Source organism: Thunnus albacares, chromosome 5, assembly GCF_914725855.1.
Source record: "Thunnus albacares chromosome 5, fThuAlb1.1, whole genome shotgun sequence".
In the NCBI taxonomy this organism is placed as follows: domain Eukaryota; kingdom Metazoa; phylum Chordata; class Actinopteri; order Scombriformes; family Scombridae; genus Thunnus; species Thunnus albacares.
This window is the reverse complement of record NC_058110.1, coordinates 23,210,271-23,222,942: the sequence shown is the minus strand read 5'-3', so window position 1 is coordinate 23,222,942 and position 12,672 is coordinate 23,210,271. Positions and strand designations below refer to the sequence as shown.

General features: G+C 39.5%; 1 protein-coding gene across 3 annotated transcripts in view; it reads right to left on the bottom strand.

Moving 5' to 3' along the window:
• Window positions 1-12,672, bottom strand: part of LOC122981895 (IQ motif and SEC7 domain-containing protein 1-like) — a 97,407-nt gene that overhangs the window by 66,750 nt on the left and 17,985 nt on the right. For all 3 annotated transcript variants that reach the window (XM_044350714.1, XM_044350704.1, XM_044350705.1), the window contains one exon: window positions 3,196-3,303. In XM_044350714.1, the coding sequence (XP_044206649.1) occupies window positions 3,196-3,303 (108 nt within the window). The remainder of the gene's footprint in view (window positions 1-3,195; window positions 3,304-12,672) is intronic.

Here is a 12,672-nt window from a genome sequence, read left to right as displayed (position 1 = left end):
AATGCGTGTGATTGCTTTGTTACTGGGGCGGGAGGCAGAGGAGAGAGAGGTACAGAGTGATACGAGAGGAAGGCAAATAAGGAAAGGGAGGTAAAGAAAAAATACACAGCATAAGTAACAATACAAGTCAATCCCTCGGGTATGTTTCCGCTATTACATTCTAGCAGCCGCTCTGCTTGCTCTGAATGTGATCGGTCGTCCCCAGAGATCGGCCCAACTCTGGCATTAAGCATGTTGGGCGAGTCAGTCTCTGAACAACACAGCTTCGACACCAAAGTTGCCCCATTAATCCCTAATACCTTCTCTTTAAGTTAGCTTCCAAAGTCTGCAGAAATTACTGAAACTTGCAGAGAATAACAGCATATAAGAGATGTCTGAAAATAACAATAGATTAAAATAACTGAGCTGCGATAACTAAATGCAAGTCACATTTTCGCTAAGTCTCATATTTGAAGTTTTCTTTAAGATTTTCCAATATGCTGACACAAAACACCCCAAAACAAGTGGAGAGATTGAGCGTACTGCAGGACATGGAACAGCAGCTCACAAATGGCATAATAATTAATATTTCACTCACTCCCCTTTAATGCCACACAAACAGAAAATACCGTTACAAAGATCAATCACTCGCTGAGAGCCTCACACGGCTCCACTGCTTCAGTGGAGAATGCTTACCCAACATTTTTTACATTTCTTTTCTGCCACCATGTGAAAAATGTTCAGTGGTCTGCAGCACATACCACATACTGGAACCACAACATCCTGGGTTCAAATCTGGCCCTGGACCTTTGTCACTTCATGTCAAGTGATCTTCCTGTCTAGCTACAGGAAATAATGCCCAGAAAACAGGTAAGACATGACCAAAAAAAAGCTGTATAACAAATGTTTGCTTTCAGTTTGAGTCATTTCTCGTGAATGCGACTGCATTTGTGTGAGTCTGAGCCTGTGGGTGCTTTTCATTAGGCTAATTTATGCCTCCTTGTGTCCTCGTGTCCTCTCTCCTCTCGGAAATCGTTCCCCCTCCGCCATTATGCAGGATCTTCCAATCCGTCAAATGCACCTCGAGGAGACGAGGAGACGAGGAGCGAGGAGGCTCTTGGAGGAGCTTAGAGCGAGGAACCGCAGATGTATCCTACCCGGAAGTTTTTTACCAGATGGCAACACCCCTTTGATCGAACGTGTTTATTGATTGGTCAGCTGATCTGACGGGACAGTAAACAGTCAGGCTGTTGTCGTAATACTGGATGGAAAACTACCCGTGGAACAAGAATGACGTCACCAACAGCAGCTTTTTATATTTATTCATAAAATAAAAATTACTGAATCATGAATCAATCACAAAACTCTTGTAAAACTCTTGTATTATTTTCTTCATCAGCCAAAAGGCTTCTTTTTTTCTTTTCCATTTCACATACGTCTCAGCTCCTTCAGGAAAATGTGATGCCGCACAGCTGCGTGTCTCCTATAAAATCATCCTGAGTCTGAAAAGGACGTCAGACTTTCACAAACTAAATATATTATTTAGACATATTCTGCAGGCTACAGCTATTTTTTTTATTGCTCCTTTACGTCAGTTCTGTTCTTTCAGTAATAACCGGATTCAAATTGTCTATTTGTGTCTTATTCTGTGACAGACAGACGCTGCTATAGATCTATAATCAAATGATAAAAATTGGAGCAGTTATCAGATGTTTTCCTTCCAGCTATCACTATGTAGAAATTATTCATTATTAAACTGTTACTTAATAATTTCTACATATCGATAGTTAACTTCTACATATTTGACAGTTGAGGTGCTGTGCGTCATGAGTTGTTGCCGTCTACTCAAAATGGTGCTGAAGGGAGCAAGGACGTGCCGTTTGGTGAAAACAAATTCCTCCGCCCTCCCTCTCTTGCTTCTTTGCTAGGAGGAGCTGAGACGCGAGTGAGGGAAGCGAGGAGACACGTTAACATAATGAAAGCACCCTGCATGTGAAACTGACCCTTAACAAATGTGTTGAGGGTGTGCATTTAGTGTTTGCTTGCATTCATTGTCATCCACACAGTAAAACAGACCAGAAACATTGTATAAGCAAGAGCGAGACAAGGACTAAATTGTCACTAGTGCCGCAGAAAATTCACCAAATAAAGAGAAAGATCAACAGAAAAGAAACCATCTGAAATAAATCAGCAGTGTCAAAACATTAGGTATTTGACGGGGGCATGCTCCCTTACAGTGTCATCATTGGGTAATTAGGGGTTGATTATAGCAGTGTGTCTGCGTGAGATGGGTGAGCCTAAACAGAAGCAAACAATGCTGCAGAGCTGAAGAGGAAAACAATCAACCTCTGATCAGAGTCATCATCTTGTTTACAGTCACGATCCATTTAACCTATTAGCTTTCGGCTGTGCTTGAAAATTACTCACTAAGCAACAATCACACGGGGCAAATAGAAAGAACACAAATGAGTGAGTTATTAATCAGCAAGAAAATTGCATTCCCTCATTTCTGCAAATGTTACCAAAGTCTAAAAACAACCCACAGATGTTCTTACTCATCAGAAACTTCTTAACACTGCGCTTTAAAAATAGAACGTGTTCCCACTACTGCACTGGGATTTATTTTTGGGCTGCACATGAGCCAAAAGTGGGCTATGGATTAGGCGCACATTGCTATTTGATGATGAAGCACGCGGCACTGGGAGGTGTCTTTGAAACTCTCTCCAGCTTTTTGAAGCCCCTTAAGTCTGTCCCACTGATGCGACTGCCTGCGCTCATCTCTCCTCGCACGTTGAGAGGCTCTTTAAAACTCAGAGCTCAGCCCAGACTAATGGCTGAGCAGCAATGAAGGCTCATATACGCAGGCATCATATTTCATTAGGGCTAAGGCTAATTAGCTCCTCCTACAGTGCATCTGGCCACTGGAGTTCACTGTACACATCAGGAAAAAACAACATTGCAGCACTGAAACTGCTGTGTCATAAAAAGCTGATGACTGGAGAACGGCTGTGAAGACTCAAACATTAGGACACAGCAAAGTCTGCAGCTGTCAAGCTGTCATGAACGATACATCTGCCACAGTAAGGTTAAGTACCAGTGCGTGAATAGGAGTTGTGATGACTTTCAGACATTAACAAGGCAAGAGTAAGTGCTGTAGTGCTCACGGGACAAACTAATCATTAAGCGTGTAGTCATAAAAATAACATCTTACTGTACCCAAAGGAAGCTGACTTCCACTTGCGGCAGGGGACGACTTTTCTGCAGCCTGCAGACACCAACCTCCCAGGATTCTCGGTGACTTCGACTGGTAGTGAGGCATGTCTCCTACAGAAGGACAAACATGTAAGGACAGATGTAACAGAAACTTCAAAATGTGAGATGACTGTTCTTCATTAAAACTATCCATTTTCCCTCAGAGGTTTCCCACTGCAGGGTTTGTGACTTTGGTGCTTTTTTTGTTACCTCTGTGTCCTTTGTTTTTCACAGGGGAGGCCGACTATTTAATGCAATACTGTATCATATGTCTGTTTTATCATTAAGGTAGCAAACCAGCTAATATGAGATTCTGTATTGTAACTTCCTCTTTGTGGCGGTCTTTAAAAGGAAAATTACATCAAAGGGTCCTAAACATGATTGGTTTCAAACCACTAACCACACAGTATTACCAAAGTACACATCACAACACACAATATTACTGATGTGACATGAAAGCAAAGCTGAGTTAAGCTTGTGAAGTACTAAAGTATACCACTTAAAAGACCAGATCAGTGTTTTTGCTCGTTTTGGCCCATCGACAGCAACACTTAACATGACAGACTTTTGAACAAACACCATCTTTTTATTTGTTCGTTTTTTTTACTTTCTGAATGTGAATTAGGCAGCTGCTGGTTGTCATACATTTTAGTAGCTTGACTTGCAAACTTGCAAAGAAAGTTGCTTGTGATGCATACCAGTAATGTATTGTATTACAGTAAATATCACACTTAAATCACTTACATGGTGGTTAGGTTAATGTTGCATGGCCTGCAGATGAAACTGCACATTTAAAAAGCGGGGTGCATTTATGTTACATCAGAAACAATCTCCTCTACTGAGAAGTTAACTAGACAAATCTTCAATGCTTTTTTAAGTTTTAAATTTAAAATTTCATCCCATTTTCTCATGTGATTTTTTAAAATTTTTACTCATGTATTTAATGACCACAGCTACATCGATTATACAAATAATTTTAGTCATTTTAAAGTCCCCCTTCACTCAAAAATATTTTGCTTATTATTACAGTACCAGTCAAAAGTTTGGACTCACTTTCTCATTCAAGAGAAATGGGAAGGTGTTTCCAAACTTTTGACTGGTACTGTACTTCAATTGGATGTTTGACCTTCACTGTGCAGAATGATGCAAGTGCAGAGTTTGACACTAGAGGGCTGTTTCCACATTCATCTGCTGAGGGGGGAAAGTTTCTCTGTGCTTACTTTAAGTTTCAGTTTAAGGCCTGTACCTACAAGTGGAATTTGTGACATCACAACTAATTTGGCGCCAGTATGCAACTTTTATACGTATGATGTGGAAATTTGAAGCCTCCAGCGCACATACACTGAGAGTGGACTTGGACATCTTTGTCCAGCAGTTAAAGTTTTAAAGTTAACAATATTTGCATGTTCATAGTTTCTGGATTTTTAATGGAGGTAGAAATAGTAGATGTCATATTAAGAATTTCTATTATGATAATTTACCTTATTTGTTGAAAAACCATATCAGACACAAATTATTATTCAAAGCAGAGGAAATGTATATGTTTTCAAACATGTCTGGAGGGGATCTTTAAAGCTACAGTGCAGGACTTTTGTCTCCCCCTTCTAGCAATGAGAGTAATTACAAAACACACTGTCGACACGCGCCTACGTTAAAGGCCACCGAAGCCCACTCCATTGCTATTGTTACGGCTGTAAAATGGTGGATGAATTGTTTTGAGTGTCACACAACCCCCACGAAATGAGTCATCTCACTGTCAGAATTTGATCCATTCAGTCCGATAACATTTGGAAAGTCTAGAAGAGCCACGCGATTGAATTATATTATCCCCATTCAAGTTAGCAGAAAGCTCTGCCCATAGAGCGTGAGCAGTATGCATTCATCCATCCAGCACGTGAATGTCAAACCCAACACCAGAAAACTCCAGTATATTGTGAAATACAGAGAGATTTATCTGGCAGTGATAGGTTTAATCAGCATTGTGTGAACTCATTTGGCAAGAGCTTGAATGTAACGTTCATTTATTTCATTTATATGCAAAAGTTCTGCACTGCAGGTTTAAGCAAAAATGCCAAGGATTTGGTTTCAGCTTTTTGCTTTTCATTGTCATACATGATAGTAAACTAGATATCTTTGGGTTTTGGACTCTTGATCGGAGAAAACACGACATCTGAAGACATCGTCTTTGACTCTGTAAAAATTAAAACAGTAATTTTTCACTATTTTCTGACATTTTATAGACCAAACGATGAATCAATTGTTCAAGAAAATAATCTGCAAATTAATCAATAATAAATAGAATTGTTAGTTGCAATCCTATTAATGACACATAAGTAGTACAACTTAACACATACTTGACTGAAATTTTGAGACACCATTGAGTTGTATTTAACTTTTTTGTACTAATGGCAGACTTTTTAACCATGTACTTTGTGTATAATTAAAATATATTACCTAATATGTTTATACGTTTAATAAACAGTACTAGAAATACTTGCCACAATTGTATGACTTATGTAATATAATGCTGTTCTGAAGTCATTGTAAACTCCTGAAGGTTGGAGCTTTCCATCATGTGAACACACCAGATAAGCAGTTTTTTTCTAATCAATCCACACATTCAAGGGCATCACATACACTTCCATTTCTATTTTTGACTTTGTAACCGGTGGCATTGGCAGGCACAATGAAATAAAAGGCGTATCCCTTTGTTTAGCTTTATACTGCACAGTGTAATCGCAGCATGCTCAAGAAATGTGAACATGTTACAATTTCAACCAGAGAAGAACACAACCTGGACAATCAAAAAAAAAAGAATATGATTACACACAGGTTCCTTTGTGGTGTCATAGTTTGTGCTCGGTGTACTGCAGTAAAAGCAGTTTTGTCCTCTACTGATCATTGCGCTGACATTTCTCATCTCCTTTCACTGGATACCATTTCCACAAAAAACTATTTCACTCTCTCTCTCATCTGTTGTTTGTTACGGTTTTCACTGATCCGTGCCACCTTTGGGCTGCTTGTCGCAGACAGGCCAGGCACATTTCTCAGCCTGTCAACTTGCAGTCAAACACCAACAGACTCCCCATCTTTCTCAGGGGATGAGGTCTTCATCAAAAACATAAAGCCACATCTGGCTCGATACAGAACGTCATCAACCATGTAATGATCATAGTCATAGCTGCCAATTTCATTTTTTACCCATTTTTCATGCGCATATGCTGAAGGAATGATTTCTAATTGTCAGAGAAATAAAACCATAAACAAAATAACATTACATTAGACTCCATTTCCTTCGATTCACAGCCATGCATTTTTTTAAAAAAGCATTTTTAACAAAAACACAAGTATCCTTCATTCTTAAGCACAGCTTGTACTCAGCCTCTGTATGAGGCCCTGAGTAATATCAATGGCTTATTGTGTCATAGCTGCTGCCATTTGCTGCTGTTTCGGCATAATGAATTATTAATTCAAGAAATGCTAATGTCTCTGCTCTGGCTGAGTTGGGAGCTCTGAACCTTGAATTAGTCTCAAATTTCTTCCTGCTTTCCATTAGTTACTCTGATTGTGCTGTAGAGTCAAACAATCAGACCCTGTCGCAGACCTGTCAGTGCAATGACTGATGCACCAACAACCACTGCTCACAAAAACATAGCAGCTCTTCTCCACTAGGGAGAGATGTTCTATGTCTTTAAAAACATATAATTCATTGTCATTGCTTTCTTTACACACGAATTCTGCGTTCTGTTTAATTCCCGTGGAAAGGAGTGTTTTCAGAACAATGCCCGATTGAGACCTGAAATCTCGTTTTCTCTGTCAAAAAGGGACTCGCACAAGGACGAAGACTGCAGGCTCGGTGTCCTACCCATTGAAGTTGAGCATCGCTCTCCATGGCAACAAGAGATGTTGAAGGAGACGAGAGAAGACGATAGGCTCGTGTGATCCCTGCGGAGAGCGCCGGCTGAGGGTGAGAGACAGCACTAGATGAATAGTGAAACACAGCACTGTCACCTCTCGTCCCTGCAGACAAATATCAGTTCAGCTGCCCTGATACATGCTGTCACTGCACCCGAGGACGGGCCAGCTCTTTTTAGGTTAGATTTCCAAGTGAATTAAGTGCAGTTCAGTCTCCGCATTGTGCTGTTTTAGAAAAATGTCCTGCTTTCAAGCTCCACAGCCATTTGAGCAAACACTTCATCTGTTAGAAGCAAACGAAGTGCAGTCTCTTCAGCACTGCTTCTATTTAAATTGTATGTTAATTCCTCTGGCGTGTCATTGCAAATGAACCCACATGACTTTTGCACTAAAAACAACAACAAGTTGGCCAGAATTAATGTTTAAATTGAATGGAAGCACTTTATTTACTGGTGTTCTTTGGAGAGACACTCTAAGAGAGATTTTGACCTCCTACAAAAACAGCCCAGCAAAGCTTTATTCTTTTCATTGTCATCTCTGTAATAATGGGAGATCTTTATAATCCGTGCCTCTCTGTTTCCCCCAACTCTCTATGGAGAATTTCTGGGAAATAAAAGCCACACACCGTGCCAAGGCTTTGTAGAATACCTCCAGTCACTCACTATACTGCAGTTCTCTGGCCTTCATATGTGTCAGACCAAACATGTTCATTAAAAAAAAAACAATCACTATCTCAAACAATATGAAGTTTCAATTAGCCTTTCAGTTGTCAGACACTCCAGATAAAACAACTACCATCCACCACAATACATGAGCTCACCAGGTAAACACAGGTAAACAGTTATAAATAACATGAGCACAAATAGACTCAAAAACTATTCAGTGATAGATAAGAGCCTACTCCTCAGCTATTGCTGTGTGCCGGTCTGGGTTTATGAATGACTGCGGCACAAAAGTGCATCAGGGAGTGAGAGAACGTCTTATCATCAGACATTCACTGAAGAACAATCCAATAAAAGCAGGTCATTGAGGCCGTTGAGCGCCTGCCTGCCTGCCTATCTCATCCAGGTTCTAATCACATCTAAATGAAGCCATCCATTCTTATTACAGAACAGCAGACCAATTAAACACTGCCATGTTGTTATTCCTCTCTCATTAGCCACGGATTGTGTATGAGTAATCCCCTATCACTGATAGGGCCTGTCTCTCTCTCTCTCTCTCTCTCTCTCTCTCCACACACGCGCAAACACACACTCAAACTTCTATCAAACCAGTCCAAAGCAATCCTTCGGGTGCAGGGCTTATTTATTTATAGCGCCAGTGCCAAGTTCAGTGGCTTTTCCATTATTAATGATAATGAAACCTACCAAGCCATGTAACACACAAAATTTTAAAACAACCAGGCTCACTCATGTCATGGTGTGGCACATTAACAGGGTGAGAGATGTAAGTGTGACTGTAAGATGTTAAGTGTGACTGTAAGTCTGCTGTGTGTTGTCAGCAAAGTGCTGTGTTGGCAGTTCTACTGATTTCAAAAACAGCTTTGAGCTCCAATACAAAAGAGAACTCGGAGCCAAGATAAACCATGTGACTGATAGAGGAATTCACAGTAATGGTCGCAGCAATTTGAAACTGGCTGCTGCTTCACTTTAAAAAAGATGCTACTGAATATTTACACTGAGATGCTTGCACTATATCCACATATGTCTGGGGGAAAGTATTACAGGCAGTAGCACACAGCAAGTTTTAACAAGTTGAGAGGCTAACTGCTCCGTTGTCTATAGGGAGGAGTGTAGTGGAACTAGCTACATAACAGTGCTGGAGAAGGATCAAAATTCATTCATGTATATGGGACACGCTGCACTTGCGTCTGGTAATTGGTAGTATATTTTGAATGCAGATGAGCCTGTTTTCTATAGTATGTTGTGATTAAGGCTTTGTTGTGGAACCACTTTGCTCTAATTTCCTTTATCAACTGGTCTTGTGGTGGTGGGTGCATTTGAAACTATGAAGTATTATAGCCAATGAAAGTGCTTTCCACATATCTAACTGATTAGCTGAGTTTAGCCAAACGAAGCCCCACAGTGTAATATAAATAATAATGAGTTTAGCAAATTGAAAAGCGAGTGGTGAACAAAACTATTGACTTAAAATATTTATTTTAAAATGCCCCTTTTTTTTTACCTTTTAAAGCTGTAGCATTACGTTTATTTGTGAATTTAGCTATTTACTCTATTTGTTAAACTGTATTGTCATATTGATTTTAGAATCTCCCATTTAAGTAGGTACTAATTGATACATTATATATAATAGATATATTATTATTAGCTCCTGATAAAATACACTGTTTAAGATTCAATGACTGGTTCAAAATCTGTTTTGTTTGGGATCCTTTACAAAAAGGGGGCGACTAAAGTTGTCAGCAGTTCCACAAAAGAGAAAGAGAAAGAGATTTTGTTTCTAAACTTCCCAGATGCTTTAATTTCAATAACTGTTCAAGGTTCAAAGGAGTAAGATTATCAAATGTTTCCCAAAAAAGATGACAAGTTTCTGTGGCAGAACTTTTTTTTACCCCATTAATCATCTTACAACTCCTCAGATTTATCTTGTGATCCTTTGGAGGGGCACCAGCCCCGAGGCTGAGAATCACTGGACTAAACCACTATTAAATTTTAATACATTTATTTTAAGCCATAATAGCAGCGTGAATCTGGTTAGTTGGATGGCTTGCCATGAATTTATGTACAGATATTCATGGTCCCCAGATGAATCCCCTGATTGTTAATCTTGCACGACCAGCAGGTGAAAGTTTTCACTTATCCAGTAAAGTATCTCATCATCTACTCGGTGAAATGGAACAACATTATGTACAGACATTTGTGGCTCCCATAGGATGTGTTCTAGTGACTTTGGTGATCCTCTGACTTTTCCTCCAGCGCCACAATGAGGCTGACATTTGTGATTTTTTTTAGTGAAATGTCTCAACAACTGTTGGACGGATTACCATGAAATTTGTGACCCCTTAAATTCATGTCTAACACCATCATGAAGTCAGCATTTTAATGTGTACAGTACTTTGGTTTATATCCAAATACCTGTAAAACTAATGACATTCTCTCAGCCATACTTTCTGTTTCATGCTAATTAGAAAATGTTAGCATGATTATTGATGTTACAGCTGCAAGCATGCTTACACTGTCATTGTTAGCTTGTTAGCATGTTGATATTAGCATCTAATACAAAGTACTGCAGTGCCTAAGTAGACAGCTGCTAGCATGGCTGTAGACTGAGTCTTGTCTTGTCTTTGAATGTAATTATTGACCTGATTTATCTGTGAAGTATTTCACTAACACTCAGTGTTGTCCAATTACATAATGCATTTTTTAACTAGCTGCTTTAAAAATTGGTTTACTGATGGATTAATTTATTCACTTCTTTTTATTATTCTTTATTTACACCTTTATTCATGTATTTTATTATTTCTCTTTTTAAAATAGTTTTACAATCACTGTACATCCATTCAAATTTACATGTCCATCTTGCTAACTTGAAGCAGGTGTGCCAAATGTTGAGCACTTTAACATCACTATCACCACTGCAGGGAAATGAGCTGCTCTTGAGGCTTTCCTCTGATCTGCAGGATCAGTGCCATCATGTCTATTGCTCACAGCGGAGCAGAAGTCAGCAATCAATTTAACTCAGAAATGTCACGGATTTTGCATTTTGTCTGCAGCTGCCAACAGGTCACATAGTCCAAAACGTGCTAGTAAAAATGTGCAGATGAAGGCTGAAGCTCAGCTTATACAGTAGCACTATAACAGTCTTGGCACACCGGTTTTATATTAATGAGGGGACAATTCGAGGAACTGTGGCCAAATTCACAACCAAGAAATGCATGAGGATGGCGGCTGCCATTTGGGAGGTTTCCAACCACATCAAAGCATCAATTTGGCGAGACGGGATTGTTTGCCTCTGAAGCCTTGTCCTCATTTCTATTGCTATGCTTTTAAGATCCCACCATCAGCAGCTGCAGCACTCGCTAGAACTGAACTTCATGGAAAAAATAAATAACAATAACCAGAGGACCCTCTCTTGATATTAGTATATACACATCACATATGTGTTACGGTATGGAAAACCATTACCCCAGTAATGTTCATTAAACAGGCCTGGGGGGGAATCACGAGTATTCCAGAAATGTAATAAAAAAATTATTAACTCTGATGATTGATCATTCTAGTGTTAGGATAATGATAAAAGACAATAAACAACAAATATTAATATACTGTATTGCACTATACACTGGGCCACAATATGAAGCCCAAAAGGGTCAAATTTCAAAGGTGAAAAAAAGTGGAAACCAACACTTTCTCTGTCTTTGACAATGTTTAAATACTTTCTGTGATGCTACAGAGTCTACAGAGGTGTGTGAGCTTAAAAAAAACATTACAGAGTGTGAAACACTTCATGGCTTACATTACTGAACACCAAATTGTTATTTCAGAAAATCTCTCTATTGTCCACAAGCACTGTAATTAAAACACTCTAAAACATCAAATAAAACTCATTATAGCATTTTAATATTTTGAGTGAAATTAATACCTAAAACACTATTATACAATGCATTTTAAGTTGCGATATAACCTATTTTCTATGCTGATGTTTTTGTCCTCTGGCACACTAACGTTGGTGAGGATGCTACTGAGTGGCAGACAAACTTCACATACAAATCTCACAAACACATGCACACACACTTGCATGCACACACATTTAGTGAGATGGTACAAAAACAAAGACTGGCATACATCTCCAGGCTATGTCCCCTCTGGATTTGCTTCAAATTCGTAATGGGACATTTAGAGCAGAAGAAAAGCGGCCTGGGGAGCGCATACAGTGAGTAGAGTACCTAAGGAAAGAACAGACATGGCCTGGAAAATTTTCACTTATGCATGGGCTCCACTACGCTCTATTCAACTTGTCTAGACACTGTTGGGTGCTTAATACACAGTGCTACAGAGGCAGAGGAAGAGTTTGGATCCCACAGCGAGGCACCTGTAAATAGAGATGCTACAGATAAAGAGTGTGTGTCTACCAGAGAGAGAAGCCCATCTACTCTCAACATGTAAGCCATATTTCTTTGCTGTATTCACGGCAATGATAGATTCACATGATAGTTTTAAATCAGGCCAAATTTTAACACTCCACAAATCTCCAGCCACTTAAGTTCGCACACACACAGCGACCAAGCTAACAACAGTGGAATGTGACCTTGGACCGCCTTGATATAAACTCCAATCATCTCCTGCACACTGTAATATCCACAAACACCAATAGCAGGCACCACATCAGGCCTGCCACAACCCTTCAGACAGAGAAAAACCACTCACTCTGGCTATCACCATAATCCTTGGCTACTCAGCTTCACTCTCTCAAATCAAAAAGACTTACATAACACCATGTCTTCACCAAAGTCTTTTTCTCCCACAAAAGGCACAGGATTTATATTCAAATATTCAGGCAGATGTA